General features: G+C 40.2%; 1 protein-coding gene across 6 annotated transcripts in view; it reads right to left on the bottom strand.

Annotated features, from left to right (window-relative positions):
* KIAA2012 (KIAA2012 ortholog) overlaps positions 1–27,342 on the bottom strand; it is a 276,644-nt gene that overhangs the window by 196,932 nt on the left and 52,370 nt on the right. For all 6 annotated transcript variants that reach the window (XM_073646453.1, XM_073646458.1, XM_073646452.1 and 3 more), the window contains exons 3-8: positions 25,677–25,836; positions 21,920–22,078; positions 20,448–20,635; positions 18,462–18,642; positions 16,579–16,688; positions 10,237–10,447 (exon numbers count right to left, since the gene is read on the bottom strand). In XM_073646453.1, coding sequence (XP_073502554.1) covers positions 10,237–10,447; positions 16,579–16,688; positions 18,462–18,642; positions 20,448–20,635; positions 21,920–22,078; positions 25,677–25,836 — 1,009 coding nt within the window. The remainder of the gene's footprint in view (positions 1–10,236; positions 10,448–16,578; positions 16,689–18,461; positions 18,643–20,447; positions 20,636–21,919; positions 22,079–25,676; positions 25,837–27,342) is intronic.

Raw genomic sequence — 27,342 nt, 5'->3', positions numbered from 1 at the left:
AAACATAAACAGCACATCCATAATGAAGGATAGCTCCTACATATTTCTTATGTAAGATCACCCTGAAAAAAAAAATCTAAAATTTTAAAATAAAATGAAATGTTTGAATTATGTGGTTTGAGAAAATTTGATTTGTGACAGTACTGTCGCTTCTATAACAAATTATCACAACAAATGCATATGAGTAAATCAGGTGATGTGTCGATATCGAACATGTAACCAAAAAATAGACACATCTACCAAAAATAATAATAAAATATATCACTTTCCTTGCGTTCATTTCCTTGCGTTCCACTGTGGAACGCACTCCGATTTATCGTCTTCCTGGGCGGCCGCGCTCTTAGGAGACGCGCCCGTCGGGGGGATGCTATGCCGGACATGACCATGCATGGTATTATTTTCTCCTCCCCGCTTCACCTGGCCACACGTATTGCTCTGGATATATATATATACACTCATCCTTCCCCCACCTCAGTATCCTTGAGAAAGCGACAGCGAAACGCGCGTTGGATGCAGGACTCACACATGAGACACTATATACTTTTGGGTTAGTACCTATTTATCTACTTACCTTTCATATTGCGAACCCTTTGGTCAAGTTTATTATCTTAAGTGCAATATTCCTAATATGTTTACATATATACTTATATCGATTCATTATTTATCCACTTGGATTTATTTATTATGAGTATGATTATAATTATATTTATTTATTTACTATATTTACTCTTGATTTAATAGCACAGTGCACTTTCCTGTGGGTATATACAAGATATATTTGATTTCTCGCATGATATTTGTCTTATTTATAGGCTAATAATATCTTACCCTAGTGTACTCTCTTTTTTTGTGAGTGTCCTTATTACCTTTCCCTTTTTTACTATTTTTTGTGTGTTTTTTAAAAAGTTTTTTAATATGTAGTATTCAATAAAAGTGATATATTTTATTATTTTTGGTAGATGTGTCTATTTTTTGGTTACATATAACAAATTATCGTAAAATGAAACAGTTCCAGTCTACATGAGCAACATGTATCAAGTATATACTGTACTTAAAAAAAGAAAGGAAAAGCTTGGCACTGTCATCCGGCAGAAAAACTTTTTTGTCATTAAATAAACTCACCCTCTGGCTAACAGATTTCTGTGGTGCTCAACGCATTGTGTGAGTACATGTGAAATCCAAGGAAAAGGCAAAAGCAAGTGGCACTCGCAGGGGCATCCATAGAAATCATGGAGCCCCATAGCAGAAGTTCTAATTGCCACCCCCCCCAAAAAAAAATATTCTGCGGGGCCACAGAAGAGCAAATCTCGCAACTTTTCAGCCTTTACATTACCTTTTTTAACATTATTTTTACAGTAATTTTTCTCCTGCTGAAGTCCTAAATACCCCTTTGATTGCACTCATAAAGTATGATGCCAACCAACGTGCCCCATAAACACTGTATGATACCCCCACAATGAATTCCTCCCCAGTACCCTCCACATGCACAGTATGATGACCCTACTGTACCCCACCTCAACGTATCTGGCAACGTATGGATACCCCAATACAGTATGATCCGCCTGCGACCCACACACAGCCCTCCATTCAGTATAATGGGCCTACATAGGGTATAATGACCTCACACCTCTCCACACTGTATAATGGTCTCAACTAGCCTTCCAAACAGTATAATGGCCCCCATAGTCCTCCATATAATATAATGCACCCCATAGTCCTCCATATAGTATAAAACACTCCCCATAGTCCTCCATATAGTATAATGCTCTCCCCATAGTCCTTCATATAGTATAATGCTCTCCCCATAGTCCTCCATATAGTATAATTGTCTCCCCATAGTTCTCCATATAATGTAATGCACCCCATAGTCCTCCATATAGTATAATTCACTCCCATACTGCTCCATATAGTATAATGCAAGCCATAGTCCTCCATATAGTATGATGCTCTCCCCATAGTCTTCCATATAGTGTAATGCACTCCCATAGTTATCCATATAGTATAATGCAGCATTATAAGGCCTGTATAGTCCTCAAAAGCAGTATTATCGGCCTCACAGTAACAATAAATAAATACTCAACTCTCCCTGTTCCCCTGCTGCTCTGGTCTCTGCTGCACGTATTATGATCCTCTGCACTGCTCGCACAGAGGGCGTGCTGTAGTGACGTCATTGCTCCCTCTGTGCTGAGACGTCACAGAGTGTCAGCTGATGGCTCCCTCTCCCATCATTATTTTAAACTGTATTGGCATCCAGGATGCCGATAGAGTTGAATGTATGAAGCCATAGTGGCCGCATGGTCTGCCGACATTGGCTGTACGCTACTGGGCACTCGCCATCCAAAAGAGTTTTACTTTTCTTTAAACAGTTAAAAATACATTAAAACAAGCAGGGCGTGCTAACGACGACCGTTTCGCAGTACAATTAGTGCTTCAATGGGTCCTTATCAATATATGATGTAGACCTGTTGAAGCACTAACTGCAGAGTCATCAGCATGCCCCGCTTGTTCCCAATAACAAATGCATTTTTAATGATGTAAAGAAAAATAAAACTCTTTTGGATGGGGAGTGCCATTCGATTTTGCCTTTCCTGGGATGCATCAAGTAGACCTGTGGTGGTCAAACAGTGGATTCAAAGCTACTAGTAGCTCTCATAGATGTACAGTGGCTTGCGAAACTATTCACCCCCTTGGCATTTTTTGTATTTGCTAACTCACAACCAGGAATTTCAATGTTTTTTTTGAGGGTTTGCATCAGTTCATGTAAAGAACATGCCTACAACTGTGAACATTTGGTTTTCTTTTTATTGCAAAGCAAACAACAAATAGGACAAAATAACTGAAAATTTCATAACTGTGCATAACTATTCAACCCCCCTAAAGTCAGTATTTTGTAGCGCCTCCTTTTGTGGTAATTACAGCTGCAAGTTGCTTTGGATAAGTCTCTATGAGCTTTTCACATCTTGCCACTGGGATTTTTGCCCATTTCTGAAGACAAAGCTGCTCCAGCTCCTTCAAGTTTGATGGTTTCTTCTGGTGAACAGCAATCTTCAAGTCTGACCACAGATCCTCAATTGAATTAAGGTCTTGGCTTTGACTTTACACATTTCCCCTTAAACCACTTAAGTGTTGCTTTAGAAGTATGCTTTGGGTCATTGTCTTGTTGGAAGGTGAACCTCCATCCCATTCTCAAATTACTGACAAACTGAAACAGGTTTTGCTTCGCACCATCCATCTTCCCCTCGACTTGGACCATTTTCTCTGTCCCTGCTGCCGAAAAAAATCCCCACAGCATGAGGCTGCCACCACCATATTTCATTGTGGGGATGGTGTTCTTGGGGTGATAAGCTGTGTTGGTTTGACGCCAGACATAGCGTTTAACTTGGTGGCCAAAAAGTTAAATTTTGGTCTCATCTGACCTCAGCACATTCCTCCATACATTTGAGGAGTCTCCCACATGTCTTTAGACAAACTCAAAATGAGCTTTACAATTTTTGTGTGTACGTAAAGGCTTTTTCTGCCCACTCTTCCATGAAGACCACATCTATGGAGTGCACGGCTTATTGTTGTCGTATGGACAGATACTCCAGCCTTTGCTTGGGAACTCTGCAGCTCCTTCAGGGTCACCTTTGGTCTCTGTGCTGCCTCTCTTATTTATGCCCTCCTTGCTGGGCTGAGAGTTTTGGTGGGCAGCCTTCTTTTGACAGGTTTGTTGTGTTACCATGTTCTTTCCATTTGATGATAATGGATTTGATGGTGCTCCAGGGGGATCATCAGAGATTGGGATATTTTCTTTATGCATATGCACATGTCAATTTTTAGTTATTTGATCGCATAAATTTAATTTATGCCTATATTTTTCTCACTTCACTTCACCAACCTAGACTATTTAGTGCTGATGCATCACACAAAAATCGAATTACAAAAATATTTAAACACAGGTTGTAATGTAAGAAAATAGGTTAAAAAGCCGAAGAGGTGAATACTTTAGCAAGCCACTGTAGACCAAAGATGTTACAAGATTTTTTAATCAAATGAAGCCTAGTAAGATAGTGACAATTTATATGGAGTCTGGATCAATGCCGTTATCTGATGCAAGTCTCACACAATCCCTAATGGCTACTATACAATCTTCTACAAAGCAGAGATGAGTAGTAGTATGGCTGCACAGTCCAGTATGAAGAAGGCATGACAGTACATAATTACATGTGGATTATTATGTTTTCAAGTATCCATCAGGCACCACATTTAAGATTCCATGGTCCTTACAGCAGTGCTTGAAAGTTTGTGTTTCAATAATTTTTATTAACATTTTATATCATGGGAATAGGAAAGGGACAAGTAAATGGAAAGGGAAAGGGAGCTGTAACATACAAACAAGCATTAGAAGAATTTAGAGTACTAAGTCATTATATATCATATTACAAATTAATAATTAGGTGAAGACATATATAGATTTAAAAAAAAAAATGATTTGTACAGAATGATTTGAAAATTCAGATAAACCTAACATGAAAAATTCAAAATAAACAAAAAACAAATTAATTGACTATTGGGATATTTGTAGCCAACGGGTCCATTTTTTAGCGTATCTATTAAAACAATTATTAGCTATAGCAAACTTAAAATCATATATTCGATGAAGGTTAATTTTTTCCAGAATGTCTGAGAAAAGAGGAGTTTCGTTTTTTTTCCAATATAAAGCAATAGAGTTTTTTTACCACCAAAAAGATGTGTATTATTAAGTATCTATATGAAGGATCAATTTTTTCCACTCCAATGGAAAGTGGAACTAACTGTGGAGATATAATTACTTTATTGTGAGAAACTGTTTTAATAAGATCGAAAGTTTGAATCCATAAAGGTTTCATTTTTGGACATTTCCAAAAAATATGAAAAAGGTCTCCATTCATCCCACAATTTCTCCAACAATTAGGTAAGATGTCAGGGTTTATAAATGAAAGTTTCATAGGAGTGTAATACCATCTCAAAACAAGTTTAAAGTAGGATTCATGTAGGAGAATTGAAATGTTGGATGAGAAGGTATCTGATAAAGCATGTACCCATTCGTCTGTATAAAAAGAATTACCAAGTATCGACTTCCATTTTAGCATGTAAGAGTTTTTAACTAATTCGCTATCTTTGTTAAAGTGATCGTAAATATATTTTAAGCTCCAGAAGATCTTGTGATTGACATTATTTAGCAAGTTTGTAGAAGCCTTAGAGCCTAGCGGGTTATTTCTGATAAACTTATCAATGGAGTCTTTTACAATTAAGTAATTCAAAAAATCATTTGGTTTTAATTTGAATTTTTCCTTTATTTTTGAAAAAGGGATTATATTAAAACCGTCGAGAAAGTCTCCTAGTTTTTTTATACCTAGTTCGGGCCATGAGCTAGGGATGGAAATTTTATATAATGAGGCTATTATGGATAAGGAAATATTTTTTAAATAAAAGAGTTTATTTATCCCTTTTTTTGGTCTTGATAGTTTCTTCCAAGTGTAATGCTTGAAAGTTTGGAACACTTTAGAATATACCAGATTTCTTCATGAATTTAACCTAAAACTTCATTAGATTTTCTCACAAGTTCCAAAAGTGGATAAAGAGAACCAAATAAAAAAAATATATATATTCGTTTTAGTCAATATTTGTCATTTTTCTTGCAGAAAATGATCCACTATCATATGTTTGTGAGTGGCAAAAGTATGTGAAGTTTTGGGATTAGCAGATAATTTGAAAGTGAAATTATTCAGTGGGATGACAATCAAGTGTGACTGGGCAACCTATCATATTTAAAGAACAAGGATCTATCAAAGCCTGACAATCAGAACATGTTTGTGGAAGTGTATCATGGCACGAACAAAAGAGTTTTCCGAGGACTTCAGAAGAACAGTTGCTAAAGGTCATCAGGTTGGAAAAGGTTACAAAGCAATCTATACATAGTTTGGACTCTCAAGACCATTTTACACTTCCCAGGAGTGATCGACCAACAAAGATCACTCACACGGCATATAATAGTCCATGATATCACATAGGAACCCAAGGTAACCTCTAAGCAACTAAACGTTCACATCAGCTAATGTTAATGTTCATGAGTCCAACATCTTACAGACAGTGAAAAGCAATGGTGTGCATTGTATGATTGCAAAGAGAAAGCTACTGCTTTCAAAAAAGAATATTGCTGCCCATCTGCAGTTTGATAAAGATCACCTGGACAAGCCAGAAGGCTATTGGAACGATGTTTTGTGGATGAATAAGACCAAAATAGAGCTTTTTGGTTAAATCGAAAAGTTTTATGTTTAGAGAAAGAAAGACACTGCAATACAACAAATAAACCCCATATCACCTGTGAAATATTGTGGAGGTGGTGGTAGGAACAACAGAACAACATGGTTTGGGCTTGTTTTGTTGCATCTGGGCCAGTACAGCTGGCCATCATTGATTGAACAATAAATTCTTAATTTTATCAGCAAATTTTAAAGAAAAATATTAGGACATTTGTTTATTAGCTGAATCTCAAAAGAATGTGGGTAATTCAACAAGAAATCGTTCTACAAAAGAGTGGTTAAAAAAGAATAAAGTTAAGGTTTTGGAATGGTCAAGTCAAAGTCCTGTAGAAATGTCGGAGAAGGACCTGAAGCGAGCAGTTCATGGGAGAAAGCCCACCAACATAATGGAGGTTAAGCTGTTTTGGAGTAAGAAATGGGTTAAAATTCCTTCGAGCTGAATGCAGAACTAATCAACAATTACCGGAAATGTTTAGATGCAGTTATTGCTGCACAAGAACATCACACCTTATACTAAAAGCAAAGGTTCACATACTTTTGTCTCTCAAAGACGTGATATTGAATAATTATCCTCGATGAAAAAATAACAAAGTCAAACATTTTTGACTCCTTTGTTTGAGTTGGTTCTCTTTATCTACTCGTGTGAAGATCTGATGTAGTTGTAGGTCAAATCTGGAAAATTCTGAAGGGTTCACAGACATTCAATCACCAATTAGAAACTTTTTCTCAAATGTGTTTTTATTGTTTCATTTTAGACATAGTACAACTAACAGGGTTATATATCAACATTTTCTTATTAAAGAAGAGAGAGGAAGACTAAATGGGAGTATAGGGTAGGAAAAATAAGTAGGGAAGGATAGAAAACATAAGAAAGGAATGAGGGAGGGAAAGGACAAGGGAGATGGATTATCATAATCAATTTTAATCTTGACATTTTTATATTGTTTTGTTATTTCTTATATTTCCTATCATTTTTATTGTACAATATAAATATAAAATCATTTTAAGTAAGCAAAAATTACATGCTAAATCAACTTTGTTTTATTATTATAGTGAATCCTTGTCTGTTTATGATTGTTGTGTTTGTTTTGAGTGGTTAAGTGTTATTGGGTGGACACATAGAAACTTTAAACCAATCTAAAAAGTTTGGCCATTTTTGCTATATACTAGACTATGGGACTATGGTTCTAGAGAACAGAAGAGATGGTGTCCCTCGACCCCATAAGTCCCGCACATAGGAAACACACAACTGATTTCCCCAATTTTATAATATAAATATAATTTTATTATGGTATTATGATATGACAATGAACAAACATGGGGACTGATGGTACCCATAGACATTACACTGCTAAGTAATCCAGGTAAAAACTGCATGATCTGCAGACATGTGAGTCTAAAAGTCCCATTCCAAGAGATGGTAATGCTAGAAAAATAAAATCAATGTTAATTAATAATTACATATATATTAACTCATAAAATGTGTAAGGTTATGTTCATATGTTGCAGATATTCCAGCAACTGAAAAATCCATTGCACAAATATGAATGGGATTAGCTTTCTGTAATATGTGCATTGATTTCTGTAAATTCCATTCAGATGACTAGGACAGTCACAAAATTTTGTGCAACATACATACGCTAATGCATGCGTACATCCCCAGACAACACAGTTCAGACGGAGATTAAAACAGGCACATGATTGCATATGTATTTTGCATAAAAAAACATAATTTGACCATACTTTTTTTTACCACATTTTTACTGCATTCCAAGTAGTTTTTTTACCCCAACAAAATTTTGCTATCTGATGTTATCCTAACTGATGATTTTTTAATTAAAATGAATAATCAGTTCCAATGGTCAATAAATATCTTAATTGTTTGCTGTTGTTCTGTTTAGTGAAAATGTTATATAACACCAGCTACAGCAGTAATAATTCAGAAGACTGTCAAATTGCAGACAAAACCTGATGCATTTAACACATTTTTTGGGAAAGTAAAAAAAATGACAAAGAGTTTTGACAGACTTTTCCTTTTTTAACCAAAAGCAGGAGGATCAGGAAAGATAACAACAACTGGTAGAGATAGTTTACAAATGTGGGTCATTATAGGGGCAGTGGATTTAGGAAATGGTATAAGAAAAAAGAAAATAAACTTGTAAAGGACCAGATAGTGGAAAGGCAGGAAGGAAACCAAACAAGAATCTTCTTCCAGAGATAAAGTTCATAGATGAGCTATGAAAGGTTCAAATCTCTGTCTGTCCTGGTATTGTCTGGTTACCCAAGCATATTTTTTAGCAAAGCAAGATATTTAATATTTTAGGTAAGGATAAATATAATGGCATTAGCAAGTGGCACTGTGGGGTGAAAAAACAACGCTTGAATTACTATTACAGATAGCTCAATAATAGCCATAAACTGGCCATACACATGAAATTAATATGGACTGAACCTTCCAATCTCAAGACGGTTGTCAGCCAGGTCACTGGTTGTCTAATGTGTATAGAAAACCAAGGGTGCATTTACATTGCACGATTATTGTGAACGATCATTCATAGTAATGTGGCGCCCAGGGGATGGGGACTACTCGGCGCCCGGGCCTTAATGCCTGGTCTTGGGGGATGTCGCGGTGGTCGGCTCCCGGGCCCGTACCCTGGGGTCTCTCTTAAAAAGGGGAAAATGAAATGTCAAAGCTCGCGACGGTGAGGATCACCAGCGCTGCGGCAGTCCACTGAGGCCGGTGTTACGGCAGCGTTGATGGTGTAGCTCCCCACAGTTGGAGCTAGGCCTTAGGGCAGCGATGTCTGACGAGGTGCACGATATGGTGGTGACCCAGCCGGGTCCAAGGAAGGACTGGGGACACACACACACGGTTTGCTTCTGTACCTTTTACTGATGGAAATGCAGGTACCGTCTGCAGCACTGTAGGGTGAGGGGTGCACTGCAGGACTCTCCCCAGTAAGCAGGTGTAGGGTCTCCTGTTTCTTCCCGCTTAGTGTTAGTCTTTGGCCTGCCTGGAGCTAGGCCTAACTTAGTCTCTGTTCTGCACCGGCTGATCCTGTGGTAGGGCCTTCTGTTGGAGTACACACTCCCTGGTATATGGGGCCTCGGTAACTCCTGACCCTGGTATAACAGTCAGCGGTTGGTATTCCTGGGACATGTAGTTCGCCAGGGGTTCTGGTTGTCTTCTGCTGGGTGTAAAGAATCCCTGCAAACTCGGACCCGGTGTCCGGTATATGGTTCCTGGGGTGAGCTGGTAAAGCTCCTCTGCCCCCAATGCTACTCACTCCTCTAGCCTTTGGTCTACTCGAGCCCTCACTAGGCTATACACACTGGCAGTTAGCTGGCTGCCTCTTCTGCTGCTCTCTGAGTGTCAGCAATGCTCCTAGCTCACTTAACTCGAGATGCTTGAGTCTGACTGAGCTCCACTGCAGACTGACCTGTTTCTCTGTGTCTCACTCTGCAGGAACTGGCTGTGGACTCCAGACTGTTCTGTCTCCACTCACTTCCTGAGGAGAACTAACTCACAGACTCTCTCTGCCTAGCTCCACCCTCCGTATTTATATCCCTATCTGGGCTCCCTCTGGTGGTCTGAGGTAGAGTGGAGGTGTGTGTATGCTCTGAGGGCCTCTTGTGGAGAAATCCTGAGATGCACCCCTCCAGGATCTGTGGCTCCATGCACAGCAGGGCGTCACAGTAACACTTGTTTCCTGCTAACTATGCAGTGTAAACAAGCTGCCGGACAGCCAGTGCTAAATGCTTGTTCTTTTTTGTGAAATTACTACTGCCGTATAACAAACTCATTTGATTTACAGATTCAGCCAATAGGTCTATCATTTTGACTGCAAAAATAGTGCTGTATGCATATAAAGAATCTGTGATAGAGCCTCTGAAGCAGAAGTGAATATGGCTTAAAACATTGCACCCTCATTAATAAAAGCGCGTATTGTACCTTCATTATAAGTAGAAGCAGCGATTTCATTCTTAGTGTTTGCATCCGTGCTCATCTGATCCTCTTGGTTTATTTTCTGATTCTCAAAACATACAAGCAGTGGTATAACCAAGAGTTCCTTTGGTGGGTTAGCGGCTTGACTTCTTCTCTTTCTTTGTGGAATTTTGGAAGTGTCTTCAATAATTGGAGGTAACTTTAAGGGTTCTAGTACCTGAAAAAATCAACTTTTTTTTTGTAACATACCTTGGGAACATTGAAAAATACAATGTATGGATTACTCTAAAATCACAAGTGTCAGCAACAGAGAATTCATGGATCACACTAAAAAGACACAGCCTACTTCTGGCTTTTGCAATTTCTTTTAACCCCTTAGTGACCGAGACAATTTTGACCTTAATGACCAGGCCAAATTTTTGAAATTTGACCAGTGTCACTTTATGTGATAATAACTCTGGAACACTTAAATTTGTTATTCAATTTTTACTGAACAAAGTGATACCCCATATGTGGTTGTACACTACTGTTTGAGCACACAGCAGGGATCAGATGGGAAGGAGCGCTACTTGGGTTTTAGAAAGAAGATTCCGTTTGAATAGATTGAGGGCTCCATTAGCCAAGCCCCTGAGGTGCCAGAATAGCAGAGACCCCCCATAGTTGACTCCATATTGGAAACTTCACTGCCTAAGGAATTACTCTGGGGGTGTAGTGAGTATTTTGAACCCATAGGTGCCTTACAGAATTTTATAACATTGAGATGTGGAAATATGACATTTTGCGATAAAAATGTAATTTTTGTATTTGCTGCAAATTCTTCAGGTATACTAGTGTTAATAGGTGAAACTGGACCCCACAATTTATTGCACAATTTCTTCCGAACGCGGTGATGACCCATATGTCGTCAGAAATTACTGTTAGGCCAGCAGTACCAGGATAGTTCTTATGTTTATTTTTGCGCGGTTCACTGTGCGGTATAAGTGATAAGGTGGATTTATTCTTCGGGTCGGTGTGATTACAGCGTTATCAGATTTATATGGCTTTTTTTTAGGTTTTCCTGCTATCACGCAGTAAAAATGCTTCTTAGCTTTTTTCGTCTGCAACTCGGCATATTCTAAGAGCTGTAACTTTTTTATTTTTTGATGAACAGAGCTGTATAAGGGTTTATTCTTTGCTGGATGAGTTGCAGATTTTTTTGGTACCATTTTGGGCCACATAGTGATTTTTGATCGCTTTTTATTCCGATTTTTCAAACACAGAATGAACAAAAACCAGCAATTCAGTTATAGTTTTTATTTTTTATTTATTGCGCAGTTCACCGTGCGGTAAAAGTGATATGATAGATTTGTTCGTCGGGTCGGTACGATTACAGCGATACCAGAGGTATATTGCTTTTTTATGCTTTGGTATAATTACAGACTAAAAACAATATTTTACAAAAATTAATTAGTTTTTGCATTGTCACATTCTGAGAGCTGTAACTTATTTTTTTTTTGCCGAATGATCCATATTACGGCTTATTATTTGGGGAATGGTTTGAAGTTTTTATTTATACCAATTTTTTTACATACGATTTTTTGATTGCTTTTTATTCACTTTTTTGTGAATCAGTATGATGAAAAAGCGACATTTTTGGTGTATTTTTTATTTTTATTTTTTATGGTGTTCACCATACGGAATAAATAATGTGCCAGTTTTATAGAGCAGGTCGTTCTGGATGCGGCGATACCAATTATGTGTACTTTTTTTGTTTATTTTCGTTTTATCACAAACGCTGCGTTTTGAGAAGCGAAACGGCTTTTTGTGATTTGTGTGCACTTTTTTTTGTGTTTTTTTTATTTTTTTTTACATATTTTATTTTACTTTTTCATTAAGTTCCACTGTGGGAAATGTATATTTTTTATTTTGATAGCTGGTTAGCTGGTCTCATACAATGCAGTACTCGTGTACTGCAGTATATGAGACTGTCAGGCCACCGTACTCTGGGGTCATCACATGACCTCAAGGTACCATGGTAACCATCGGGATCCGCGATTCACATCACGTGGGTCTAATCATTACTAAGGGGGTCCTGTGATCCCCTTGTAACAACTTAAATACCACTGTGGCGATTGACAGCGGTATTTAAGATTTTAATTGTCCCCGATCGGCTTCAAAACTGGCCACGAAATTCAGCCGCGGGGTGGCGCTACACTGTCATTCCTCACCGCCGTTAAAAGGTGTATGGGCGGTCGTTAAGGGGTTAAAATAATATTAGGTAATGTGATATAGACACTTCCTTCATTTCTTTCATATATTGGGTACAGTGCTAGGAACAGAAATCATTTTCTTCCATAAACAACGCCACACTTTTCCATGGCTAATGACTGATTTTGAACAGTCAAAGTTTGTAAGGCCATTACAGGGAATGTGCCAGTGACCTGTTTAAATTGGTTTTGGTATTACATGTATTTATTTTTTTAATTTTGACAATATTTTTTATCATGATCTATATTAAAAAATAAAATCATGCAATTTTCACACTGCCAATGGAGATTTTTTATATTGATCATTTCTGTCTTTTCAGGAAGTTTTCGGCAGGCTCACTTTCATCAGCACCAGGGTTAAAATGACAGGTAACAGTCAGGGTTGCCAACCGTCCAGAAATTCTAGGTCTGTCCATAAAATTGGGCACGTTTTTGTTATGTCCATAAAATAAAATTAAGGTGTCGGTCATTTTTTTGAAGAAACAGATTATTTTGACTGTAATTATCATCATTTTACAGTTTACATTATATGCAGCTGATGACTTCATATCAGAATTAGGAGCTGTAGACATGGATAATTTATAATCATAAATGATTTATTATGGTTTTACAATGTGTCCATAAAAAATATTGTCCGTTCATGATTTTTTAATAAGCTGCCCAGAATAAAATAAAAAGTTAAGTTGGCAACCCTGGGAAGACCTCTATACACAATAGTGTTTGCACACCCTCATTAAATGCTTCAATACAAATGAAAGGGTCCGATTCAGTCTACTGCTGCTAATGTACATATGGATTTCCTGAAACAACAGGTAGTTATAGCCTAAAATAACTCCAGTTATCAGTGTGAAAAATTGTAATATTGCAAATTTTTATAATTAATGCAGATTGTGATATGGAAAAAGAAAACATTGCTATTTAAAAAAGAATACAAACCTGATTTAAATAATAGGTATTTTTTTATATAAAATATTCCCTTTAAGACACTAACCAATGTGTATGTATTAATATGCCGCTCTGGCTTCCACTGGTAAAATGATGTGGCCAATTGTACACTGTACAGTTTTGAGCCCAAGAATGATGTAGTCACTTTACAGCTGGACCTGATGTCATGGATAGTATGTCAGCAAAAACAAAACAAAACAGCACTGCTCCTAACGGTGCGTGTGGATTATGTAGTAGAACAGAAACCTCTAATAATAGTCAGAACTCCAACTTTTAATGCTTGATCATTTTAATTACTCCTGGAGTCAGATTGACAGCAGTCTGAGCTTAGGAACACAAGGTTGAGGTTGACAGAAAGAATGAACAATTTTATCATAAATCCCCTTCAGGGTATGTTCACAAAATATCATTTCCAGGTGGATGTGGAGCGAGTCCACTCCAAAAACTGCCAGAAAAAGCGCTTTGAAAATGTTTAAAAGAGTGAACATATTCAGCTCCGGTATTTCCGGAAGCGGTTTACGCTTGAAAAGCTCATAGTTTTCGCTTGCCTGAAAAAGATATCATGTGAACATACATTTAACGTGTGTGCACATGTCGTCTTTTTCAGGCGAATTCTGCCCAGAATACACTTGCAAAAGCGGCGCAAAGTAACACCATAAAATGATACATAGAGCACAGCAATGTCAAAATGATCTTGCTGTGCACATGCTCTGTCTCATCTCACTTCCTTTAACCACATTCAGAAGCCTTAAAGCAGTTAAAAGATGTGACATGTTCATTCTTTGGGCAGCATCTGCGTGGAAGCTGCCGCAAGAACGTTTTCCTGAAACGGGTTTGCCTGGAAAACTCGGAGGCTGCACCAGCATCTAAGAAATGCCCTGTGCACATACTGTGGCGCCCTGCTGCGCATTGGTGCCACAGATCCCAGAGGGGTGCATGGATGGACTTCTCCACAAGAGGCCCTCATAGCATTCACACACCTCCACCTTCCACCTCAGACCAGCAGAGGGAGCCCGTTAGGGATATATAAAGGGAAGGTGGAGCCAGGCAGCTCAGTCTAGTCTGAGTCTTAGTTTCAGTCACAGTCTGTTGAGAGGAGCTCCTGCAGAAGCTAGCCTGCAGTGGAGCTCAGTCAGTTCAGTCCAGACTCAGAGAGCTCGAGTTAGTGAGCTTAGGGCGTGCCGACGCCAAAAGAGCGGTGAAGAGTAGCGAGGCCTACTGCCCGTGTGAAGCCTAGTGAGGGCCCCGAGCGTGGCCAAAGGCGAATGAGTAAGCCAGCAACATAGTGGGCAGAGGAGCTTAACCAGCTCACCCCAAAACCATTCACCGGACACGTGGGGTCCGCGTCTACGGGGGGGCTATATCCCCAGCAGGAATAACCGGAACCCCTGGAGAACTATACGTCCCAGGTTCACCAGAAGCTGACTGTTATACCAGGGTCAGGAGTCACGGAGGCCCCAGAGACCAGGGAGTGTGAACTCCAACAGAAGGCCCTACCACCAGGTCAGCAGGTGCAATACAGAGACCAAGTTAGACCTAGCTCCAGGCAAGTCAGAAACTCATCCAAGAAAGGCAAGGAACAGGAGGCCCTATACCCGCTCACTGGGGAGAGTCCTGATATGCACCCTTCACCCTAAAGTGCCCTGGATCGTGCCTGAAACACCACCAGTAAAGGTACTGAAGTGAACTGTTGTGTGTGAGCCTATTCTCCCTATGACCCAGCTGGGTCCCCTCAGTCCAGCATCCTTCACCTACACTGCCCTGAGGCCCCGCTCCTCCTGTGGGGAGTCGCACCAACTAAGCTGCCTAAACACCGGCCTCAGAGGACTGTCGCAGTGCTGGTCATCCTCACCAGACACCACGGGTGGCGTCACGAACATCCCTATCCCATACAACTTCCCCCCTTCTTTAAGAGTGACCCCAGGGTACGGGCCCGGGAGCCGACCACCGTGACATCCCCCAAGATCAGGCAACAACAAGGCTCGGGCGCCGAGTCGTCCGCATCCCCTGGGCGCATCAATACCCTTCATGCGTTTTTGAAAAATCCTATTCCAAACTCCCTGGGAAGGAATGAGCACATTCACTCTTTATTGAAATAATCATTAGTTACACGTTAGCTATAGAAACCTGTGTGCCTTTAAGAGCGCAGTTAAACAGCCGTATTACTTGTGCAAGGATAGAATCGTAGTCCTCGGACTGGCTGACGGCTCTGCTAACCTGAGCATGACAGCTTGTATTTCTATGCAGCTATCAAGCTCAGGTCAGGATAGTCGAAGGCCAGTCTGAGGATTGAGATGTGATCCTTGCGCGAGTAAGGGTATGTTCTCACTAGGCATTTTTTCAGCGTTTTTTTTCTGCAGCAAAACATGATCTCTTTGCAGGAAAGAAGCTGCATCAAAAACGCAGGTTTTGGTACATTTTTTGTTGCGTTTTTGTTGCGTTTTTCAGGATCTTAAAGTTCAGCTTTGCTTCCACCACAGAAGCATGAACACAGGTAACCAATGCAAGACCTATGTGAAACCATATTAACCAGAGTTACAAATGTAACAGTGGGGAGGTGAATTGGTTAGGTGAATAGTTTACCTAAGACACTGGCAGTGCATTGAGTTTGTAGGACACTATTTACTTTCACACTTTGGTCTACCACTGAGTTGCTCAGGGATTGTTCAATTTCACACCGTCTTGGGCCACAAGTATTGTTCAATCTCACACCTAGCTCAGCCAATGTTTTCTGTTTCACACAAAACTAAGTTTAACTGTCCTACTCCATACTGCCATCTCAGGTGACCAAGACAAGATGGTAAACTTGGGAAAAACACAAAAATAAATGAGTTTCACATACTGCTGTACTTGATTTTTTTCACTAAAAACACAGCAAAACCTGATAGCTATGTTCACACTAGGCGCTTTCTCAGCGTTTTTTCACCACCCATTACTTTCAATGGCTGATAAACACTGAAAGAAGTGACATGCTCTATTGTGCAAAAAAACATAAAAAGTACTTTGCTGGTACTGTAAAACGCAGCGGAAAATTTGCATAAAAAAAGCATAAAAAAAGTTGAAAAAATGCCTAGTGTGAACATATCCTAATATGTCCATCTGACTGCACCCTAAAAGTGAGGGGGGGAATAATTTCCTCATTTTGTGATAGACCTACCTTAGTATTTGGATCTTTCAAATTTTGTGATTCTTGGCCATGGGATTGAGAAATTGGTGGTAAGAATCCTCCTTCTGGAAGATGTTCTGTATAATCCTTTTGCTGATTACCTGTATAAGCAAATTGTTGCCAAAGAACGCATTAACAATGCAGCAAAAAGGTATAAAAATGTACTGAACTTGGCGAAATCAAAGTTTACAAGATTCGATTATCTCTAACTGTAACTATTGAAGGTCAACAAAAATAACCAAAGTGGACGCTAAAGAGATCTGCAACTCTTTCTCTGGGATGTGAAGCTACAGGAAGGCATCCATGGTTGAGTGGTCTGGGCCATGAGCACAGTGTTCATTTGGACAGTAAAGTACTGCATTTTTTTCTGGTGAAACAAGATTTCCATCACAAAAAAGATGGATCCATCTATACTGGTAGTTAAGTAATGACATATCTGGAATATTTTTGCAGGCCAGGCACTCCTGGGAATTGCCCCCAGTTTTTCCCCATTTGTAAATAGGGGTTCTTACTGCAATTTCATGATATGCTGGAGGGTCAAAATGACCTTCTTTATTTGTATGCACAATGTTAATAAAGAAAGTTTGTGGTGACTTGATCAGTCTCATTATAAGTAAGTTTGGCTGCAATTAACTCTTTTATGTTCAGCCATATGAATCTAAGCATCAAATAAATATAGCCAATGTGTTCTTGACTACATATGGGGAATTTACTTGATCAGAAGCATAATATGGACATTGGATGATGATGATCCTTAAAAATATAGTAATAGTTTAAATTGTTTACACATTTTTTTGTCTAATATTACATTTTGTTGGACGCATGTATGGAACAGAATCAATAATATATTTATTTTTTATAATTGGCTTTTTCCACATTTTCAACATATTCAAGATGTCAACATTTAGCTGTTTGTCCTGGAAAATGCCTTTAAAGTATTTTATCAGCAACCCCTCAATTTGTTGTTCACAAGACCTTACTCCAAATCCTAGAGGAAGAGATGTTCATACGTGGATGTTATAAATACCGTATATATGACAAATATACAGAATATATACAATAAAGGGTGCTGCTACAATGGAGGATAAACTTTCTCACTCTACTAAATTGTCCATGATGGCCCAGTTTTATATCTTATGTCTGTAGATCACTTTAAACAGAATCTGTCAGCAAGTTTTTTGCTATGTAATTGGTGAGCAGCATGATGTAGGGGAAGAGAGCCTGATTCCAGCAATGCATCACTTACAACATCAGTGCTTTATCAGCAGGAGATTATTACTACAGGACTTGTGGTCTTGTGCCTCCTAGTCAACTGCTCTGTGTAACCCCCCTCCACCACTGATAAGAATTCTGTCAATGTACAGTGTACACAGAAATCTGTCAATCAGTGATGTGGGCGGGGTCATACAGAGCTCAGCATTCAGAGAACTGCTAGATCTGCAGCAGAGAAAACAGTGATTGTATCAAAATGACAGCAAGCAGCCCAATAAGTGATGCATTGCTAGAATCAGGGTCTCTGCCCCCACATCATGTTGCTCTCAGATTACATAGCAGCCCTTTTAGTTTAAAGCAAACCCCTGGTTGCTCCCTTCCTAAAGCTTATTTTCCTCAGTATAAGTGTCGTAGATGCATGTTGGAGGCAGAGCTGCAGTAAGAGTAGATAAACCAATGATGAGACAGGAGGAGTGTCTCAGACTACCACACACTCCCTGTAGGCACTGTAGATAACCTGTAGTCATAGATCACAAGTCTGCACTAGTGGAACCAAGCAGCAAACAGTAAGGAAAGTAAATAGCAGGGAGGCAGCCATTGTAGGTGCTAAATTACATTTTTCAAAGTCATAACCAGACAATCGCTTCAAGTTGGTTACTCACTGTGTGGTTGTTTTCTTCGCCCTGCAAAACGTCCACCATAAAAGGTTGTGTGAGGCTTTCCATGAGGTGGTGCATAATTTTCCTTAAAAAAAGACATGTCTACAGGTGGAGGCTTTTCATGGCGGTCAGTGACATTGCTCATCGCATCATCTCCACATGACTGGTTCTGCTGTGCTTCTCCCTGTTAAAAACAAAATGTATTGAATAAATACGAGTAAAGTCAAATAGTATGAGAGGTCAACTGGAGCTCCGATATCTCAAATGAATATTATTAACGACGAGTAGAGAGATGAAATAACGTTTTATTTCAAGAATTCAGTTTCACACTTCACAGCCAATAAAAAGGAAGAGGATAAAGTGCCCAAACACTCTTCTCCAGAAGCACTGGTCTGCTTTGGCCTTCAGCCTTCTTTCAACTACGATCTCTTCTAGCTGACCTTGGTGGATGGATGTTTTTAACTATACTAACACTAACTAGTGCATTCGCTAGTACTCTTTATGAAATATCTACTCCATACACAGAAAAAGTATACAAAGCCTTGGAAACTCTGTGGACAATTCCCTTTCAGTGGTGAGAACCAGGAGAGACTGAGTGCGTAATAAAATGGCACTGGTTATCCTTTAGGTCTGAAGCAAACGATACCGACCAGTGTTGTCAGAATCCATTCTCTCAAAACATATATCTCTAATCAGCATGGAGAGGTTCTACTTAAAACGTAACTTTAAATGTACCGTTTAAAAACAGGGAATTCCCAACAAAGACACATTATATATAAACAAAAGTTAAAGGTGTGAGTATCTATCATATATAACATGGATTAGTAACTATAACAAGTGAATTATTTTAGATCTCACCCAGACCAGAAGTAAAGGTGTAGTCCTTCAAGGATCCTTCTTGGAGTTAGTTGTTGATGGGGAGGGCTATCTAACCCTGTCATGCCCCATGCAGTAGCTCCCATCCTAACAAGGGCAATACCCAAGTGTTGTACTATTCTATAGACCCCCTAAAAAAACTATATATAGTTTTGGGGGGTCTATAGAATAGTTCAACACTTAGGTACTGCCCTTGTTAGGGCGAGAGCTACTGCATAGGGCATGACAGGGTTAGATAGCCCTCCCCATCAACAACTAACTCCAAGAAGGATCCTTGAAGGACTACACCTTTACGTCTGGTCTAGGTGGGATCTAAAATAATTACGATTCACTTAGTATAGTTACTAATCCATGTGATGTATGATAGATACTCACATCTTTAACTTTTGTGTATGTATAATTTGTTTTTGTTTGGGAATTTTTTTGTTTGGGAATTCCCTGTTTTTAATCGGTACATAAAAGTTAAGTTTTAAATAGAACTTCTCTATGCTAATTACAGTTGTCCTTTCGGTCCAACATAGCCAGGAATTTTTTACTGTAAGAGCAGAGAGGCGATGAGACGTTCTGTCAGAGGGATTCTTCATGGTGAATTCATTTCAACAATTCAAAAGGGACATGAATGTTTTTCTTTCTGGAACACAGGAGCTCTGTCAAAACTATAGTGGTCCCGACCGGGTACTGCAGATCCAACCCCTATTCATTTATATATGGTGTGGATCTGTAGTACCTGGCCGTGGCCACTATAGAAATGATGGAGCTGCTGTGTGCTGGTAACAGCAGATCGGCGGGGTGTCACCCACCAATCAGACATGGATGGCCTATAATTAATAGAAATGTTGCTGCCAATATTTTTAAATTCAGAGTAACGTACCATTCTCTCACTGTACTCATCGGACACTGACACTGGCACACTATCATCATTAGAACACATCCCATTAGTTATAATAAAGAAATTCATAGACATAATTTTGTTTCTTTGATTAATCCTCAAATTGTGCCACCCTCTTCAGTGTCACCCTAGACAGCTGCCTTCTCCATTTATTACCTGTCCTGTTCATTCTGGTATATATATATGTATATGTGTGTTCTTATTTGGTTTCTTAATACACTTACCACATGTGAATGCTCTTTAACCTTCCGGGAACTTTGTGCAACACGAGATTCTCTTCTCTCTGGACTAAATTTTCTGAGGGTCGCTGCACTTGGTATAGTTGAATTTTTTCCATATACTTCAAGGTTTTCCATGTCATGGGCCAGTTCTTCTTCATTACCAGTCTCCTCTTCCACTGGAGTGCAATGCCCTAGTGAAAGCAGATAACTAGTATGAATACATTTGTACTGCTTAAAGGGAACCTGTCAGCTAATACATTCTGCCCAAACAGTGGGCAGCATGGATCAGCTCCTGGCTATGCAATCACAGTCATGTATGCTTTACTGTGAAATGATGTGACGTTTCAGAGAAAAAAACATACTTTTAATTACCACCAGGGACCGTGCCACGCTATTGTCCCCTCCTGCTGACAGTGACTGACAAGCCCCAGCCTAGACGTGCATGCAGGCAGAGGCTTGCCAGTCACTGTCAGTGGGCAGGAGGAAGCCGCCAGGGACCCGCCTGTACAACTAGTCAATAGCGCGGCGGTGATTAAAAGTATGCTGCAGTGTTTCAGGATAAAACATACATGGCTGTGATCGCACTATTATCCCATTATGATAATAGTGAGCTGAGGATCAGCTTTACTCCTAACAGCTTTACTCCATACACATTAGACAACTGTCACCGAACTACGGTTTGGCCGATCATTTGCGCCATCCCTCCCAAACACAGGAGTGCTTGCTCAGGTGAGAGCTCAAGTGTTCGCTACAAAAGAGCCACTGCCAGATATGTCTGGCAGCGCCTTATCTCTGAGAGAACAAAAGGACTGGCAGTCTGAAATCGGACATGCTACATCCTCCTGAAAATCAGTTGTCCCATACACATTAGACTGTTGGCCGAACCTGTCGTTAATGGAGGGTTTGGATGACATTAGTCTACTTATAATCTAAATAAAGATTGCCCATATCAATTAATCCCATTTGGCCTTCTTTCTACTATTTAAGTCAATGTGACTAAAAGCATGTTAGCCTTAACAGGTCGCTAGTGAAAATTTGTTTGTGATAGCTTAATGTTTTTTACCGGGAAACTAGAAGTGCAGAAAGACGTTTCAGTAATATCCCATTGGGTCAAGATGCTGATAAACTAATGCCCAAGAACATCATCTACAAACATCCTTGATCAATATAATGATATGACTTTAGATCGAATCAGTCACCAGATTTCTCAATACAAACTGATACCTTATAAAATAGGTCTCTTAAACAGACAAGGCTGGTGTACTTACTTTAAAAATCCATGTCAAAATGGCTGTATAATTCTATTTTAAAATGAGTATTTTATCAGCACTAACCAGCATGAAATTTGGCCATTTTTTGTGTATATATTTATACAGTATATTGTGTATATATTATGTGTGTGTGTATATATATACTATATAAATATATATAAGTAGTGCTATGTACAACATAAAAACAATAGCTGGAGAAGATACCTGGATTGGTGAACACATCTGTATTGCTCCAGTAAGGTAAGAAGGTAGAGACAGGTAGGCGATTATATTTTAATGGAGTAGATGAAAGGTCTGGATGTCTTCCACCGCTGTCTCCCACGGCTATGAGTTGTTGAAGTTGTGCCGAGTCTCTTAGGCTTCCTGAAAAAACAAAAGTACAAAAGCCTGTCTTTTCACCTATTTATGTTTTCACATCTTAGAAACCATTTAAGAACTTTCCAGATTTTAGTGACCTTACAATTTAACTGCTTCCTCTTGCTATACGACAAAACCAAATAAAAGAAGAACACAAAGAAATTATTAGAAGTCCGGCCAGCCTCTCAAATACGATGTTTAACTTTAGGAGCAGTTTTAAGAGCCTTGCTGTCATAACTAAACATTGCATGTTTCCATTTAATCCCTTTAATGCATAACTGTCTTGTAAAAAACCCATTACCAGAAGTAAAATAACCAATAATATATAGTATCCATCCCATAAAACATACCAATATATTGACATAAATCAATGTAGACCATGTAAAATTACATTACCAGTACCTCTACATAAACATTTTTTATAGCTAGATAAAGAAAAAAGTAAAAAAAAGTTTCTCTCCCCAAATAAACCCAAAAGCAATTATTGAACTGTGTGAACCCTTAAGAAATGTTTGGATTCTTACTTAAATTTTGCTTGCAATCCTGATCTTCAACTACACAGATGAGTTATGTAATTTTGGGCTTTACCACTCTACTATTGGGCAGATAGTGTGCACTGGGTTTCTCCCTACTAGTTCTATACTACTGCTATAATCTCCAAGACTAGTAATCCCAAAAGTTGCTGTGTTGCGTCACTGATTCTAGCAACTCGTATAAGCAGCTACTCATGTAATTTTTCTTACTAATCTGTGACTTTAATTAGAGCAGAACTCGTCAGCACTTTGGATATTAAAACACTTCTCCAAATGGCACGTCTGGTCGGTAATAGTGTGACATGCAGAAGTAGTGCTTTTGCAGTGTGACATGCAAAAGTAGTGCTGGTGCTTTAAAAGCATCCAGCAACTAGAGGGGTTAACACAGTCACATGAGAAGGGGAGTGTTTTAGCAGTGCCCCAGGGGGATTATGGGGAAGTTGTTTACTGTCTGGCTGGAGCCAAAGAGAAAGGTGTTGTGTGTGTTCTGTATCTCACAGAAGCGTCCCTGCAAGTGAAAAGGATTCAAGTCAGGAGTGAAGCTAAGCACAGGTCAGGTAGAGTTCCTGGGCTAGCAGTGCAGAGTATTGTCAGGCATAAAGATAAGGACTGGAAGAAATGGTGTCACAGGGATCATCTCCCTCAGCAAACCCTCCCCCCCTCCTCCATCTCACTGTGCTGTAAAGAATGCTGTGTTCATTAATGTGCCTTTGCATTAGAACTGTGCTGTTCTGTACTACTGGGAAGACTGTGAACTGTTGTGCTGCTAAGGAAACTGCACTGTTTGTCACTGGAGCCTGTTGCTCATAAGACTTAACATGCACGCTTGGTAGAAGGTCTGCTATGTTCCCCAATGATAATCCGCATGTGCTGTGCACATGCTGCGGAGATTTCCGCTGAGGATTATCATTGCGGAAAAATCCGAAGCACTACCAATTATTTTGCGTAATTGCGGCGTTTTCGCCGCCATTGACTTGCATTGAATCGCTTAATATCCACATGACTACATGTTCACATGCGGATATTAAGCGATTCAATGTGTGGGTGGTAACAGGGTTTGGAGAAGAGGAGACTCTCCTCCAGAGCCGAGTACCATAGTACATGTACCTGTAAAAAAAAAGAATTAAAATAAAAACTATACATTATATTCACCTTCCGATGTCCCCCGGTCTCTATAGCGATGCGTCCTGGCTTACCGGCAGCTAGCGATGGTCTAAAAGGACCTGCCATGACGTCATTTAGTCATGTGACGGGTCACGCGACCACTGACATCGGAGGTTGAGTGACCCGTCACATGACTAAATGACGTCATGGCCGGTCTTTTTACACAACCGCGAGACATTGGGAAGACCGGACGCATCGGATAAGGAGACGGGGGGCCATCGGAAGGTGAGTATATGTTTTGTTTGTTTTTTTACCAATTTTATTCTTTTTTTTAACTAACTTGGTCACACTATATAAAATCCATGCCGGTTGCATGGATTTATATAGTGTGACCAAGTTGTCAAGCACTTTCCAAGTGATGCTAAAATCGCTTGGAAAGCGCTTGACAACCCGCATGCGAAATCGCATGTGCAAAACGCTTGTCCCTGGCAGGAAAAACGCATGCAAAATCCGAATGCGTTTTTTGTGCCAGGGTGATGCAGAAACGCTCAGGAAAAATTCAGAACATTTCTGCATCGTGGGCACTTAGCCTGACGGTTCCCCCAGGATTCAAAATAATTCATGTAACCTGTCTCGCCCCTATCTGAACCTAGCGGCATGCGTGTAACAATAGGTACATTCTGTGTAATGAGTTAGCTTCTCCCCACCTTTCTAATATTGGGACCATTTATAAGATGCTAAGGCTGCGTGCCCACTATGAGTTTTTCAAGCGTTTTTGATGCGGAATTTCTGCAGCGTAAACGCTTGAAAAACGCTTGGTAATCCGTGCCCCATGATCCCCAATGAAAATCCGCATGTTCTCTGCACAAAATCCGCAGCATGCCCATTATTTGTAATTTAGTCATGTGACAGGTCATAGTGAAAAATATTTTCATTACAAAGATGTGCAAATTGCGGAGCAAGTCAATGGACAGGAATTCCCCAAAGGGTCCCCGCAAACACAATACAGCAAAGATTAGAGGTTAAATAAGCCCAAAATCTTACTTGTAACTATGGGCAACCTAGTCCTTATATAAGGAAAGGGGAACAATTTCTGGTGACTTTATTGGTGAGTTATTTTTACTTACATGCCACACAGTACGGCTGTTTAATAACACTATGATGTTTGAAACTCACCTAATCTCCTGAGTTGCTTGTGTCACTTTGTGAGTCTTGCTCTTGCCACCTGTTTTTATATGAATCTTTCGACTGTTTCCCCTTTATAGTGTTACCCTGCTACTCATTGGGTCATTTTGTTCCCCTTTCCTTATATAAGGACTAGGTTGCCCGTAGTTACAAGTAGGATTTTGGGCTTATTTAACCTCTAATCTTTGCTGTATTGTGTTTGCGGGGACCCTTTGGGGAATTCCTGTTCATTGACTTGCTCCGCAATTTGCACATCTTTGTAATGAAAAATTTTTCACTATGAATTTATGTTCTAACTAATAAAGTTTTTCTCTATGATACATGAGTCTGGAGGAGAGTCTCCTCTTCTCCAGACCCGGGTACCATCCGCACATTGAATCGCATAATATCCGCTTGTGCACATGTAGTCATGCGGATATTAAGTGATTCAATGCAAGTCAATGGCGGCAATTACGCTGCGTGTCCACAAAATCAATGGACATGCTGCGTATTTTTCCGCAATGATAATCCGCAGCGGAAATTTCCGCAGCATGTGCACAGCACATGCGGATTATCATTGGGGACCATGGGGCACGTATTACCAAGCGTTTTTTAAGCATTTTCGCTGCTGAAATTGCGCCGCAAAAACGCTTGAATAACGCATAGTGGGTACACAGCCTCAACGTAAACCTGTAAAAAAAGAACCAGCACCTTCTGCAGAAATAGGCACCTTAACTCCCCAGAATGTGGCTTCATTAAAAGGGATTGATTTTAAGACATAACAGAGATAATTTCTCACTGACCTGATTGTTGTAGCTTGAAAATCGTGTTTGGATCCCATGTTCGGAAGAGCCGGGTCAGATATCTCTTTGGAGAATATCCAGGCCGGATCTGTCTTGCCCTCTGAACATGCTCTTCATTCAGAATATGCAGGTACGGCTGCCAATGAGGCTCAGTGTGATCCTAGGAGGAAACACAACACTGGGCTCGTCAGGAAGCCGCAGTAATCACTAAACAGAGGCCGACTCGTTGCATGTGCTCAAGGTCTAATTTTAATACATCTATAAATAATACGAGAAAACAACAGCAACAACAACTAGTAATCAGAATACAGAGCATGAATCAAGTTGTTTTGGGGATTTATCTATCTCTAGGGAAAATCTATGCCAACTAACATGGTGATCACTATGAAGAAACACAGGACTAGCTCATCTAGACCCCTGAGGATGCATGGATGAATGCAGAGAATCCATTCTCAAGCCCATAGTCATAGCATCTATCACAGTCTCATACCACCAAGAGTAAGGGCATGGAAAATGCTTCAAATGCACAATATTGGATTCTGTGCTTTATATTTCTTGGATTTTAAATGTACATTTTATTGGCATTATTGCTATCATTATTTATTATTATAGCACCATTTATTCCATGGCACTTTACATGTGAGAAAAGGTTATACATAGCGAAAACAATTACAGTAAATTTTGAACAATAAAAGTCAGCGACTGGTACAGGAGGAGCGAGGACCCTGCCTGCGAGGGCTCACAATCTACAGGGGATGGGTGAGGATACAGTAGGTGGGGGCAGAGCTGGTTGTGCAGCAGTATGGTGGAGTGGTGGTTACTGTAGATTGTAGGCTTGTCGGAAGAGGTGGGTCTTCCGGTTCCTTATGAAGGTTTCCACACTAGGCAAGAGTCTGATGTGTTGGGGTAGAGGGTTCCAGAGTAGGGGGGATGCACAGGAGAAATCTTGTATACAGTTGTGGGAAGAGGAGATAAGAGGGGAGTAGAGAAGGAGATCTTGTGAGGATCGGAGGTTGCGTGCAGGTGTGACGCTCGCAGCCCTACCCTGAGAGATGGGGGTACTCGGAGCTGGGTCAGATGCTTGGTGGGTTGTAGCCGTGGCCTGGACCCGTTCCGTGCCCAGGGCCGTCACATTAAAAGTGTGTAATGGGCTTTCAGAGTTGGTATTAATCGAGTGGTTGTGTTGACTACGCCACCTGTGGTGTCTGGTGATCCTCCACCAGCGCTGCGTTCAGTCCTCTGAGGCGGGATGTAGTGGCAGCAGCAGAGGATACTACTCCCCACAGGTGGAGCAGGGCCTCAGGTCAGAGAGAACAGAAGGAGGGGAATCGTAGTGGGAGATGTGGTGCGGTGTCGTGCGGTGCCGCATTGCAGTAGGAAACCGGAGGCCATAGGGGTAGTCTTCCAAGCTTTACTCACGGTAGAATGCACAGCTGCAAGGCTTCTCCCTGCTCCTCATGGCGCACTGCAGCCACCAGGACCGGGGGTCCGACAACCTCCAGGTAGTTCAGGTGCTTTGGTCAGGACCCCGCACCAGAGTGTTCCTAGACTTTCCCACTAGGTCCTCTCCTGTCCGTGTGTGGTGCGTGTACTAAGGCCGGGTCTCCCTCTGGACTATGCACAGAACAAGGGTACGGGCGGCGACTCCGCTCCGTCCGTTACCCGC

Source organism: Phyllobates terribilis, unplaced genomic scaffold (assembly GCF_046119375.1).
Source record: "Phyllobates terribilis strain yellow unplaced genomic scaffold, ASM4611937v1 Scaffold_9__5_contigs__length_417890890, whole genome shotgun sequence".
NCBI classification, from domain to species: domain Eukaryota; kingdom Metazoa; phylum Chordata; class Amphibia; order Anura; family Dendrobatidae; genus Phyllobates; species Phyllobates terribilis.
This window is presented reverse-complemented; position numbering and strand designations above follow the sequence as displayed.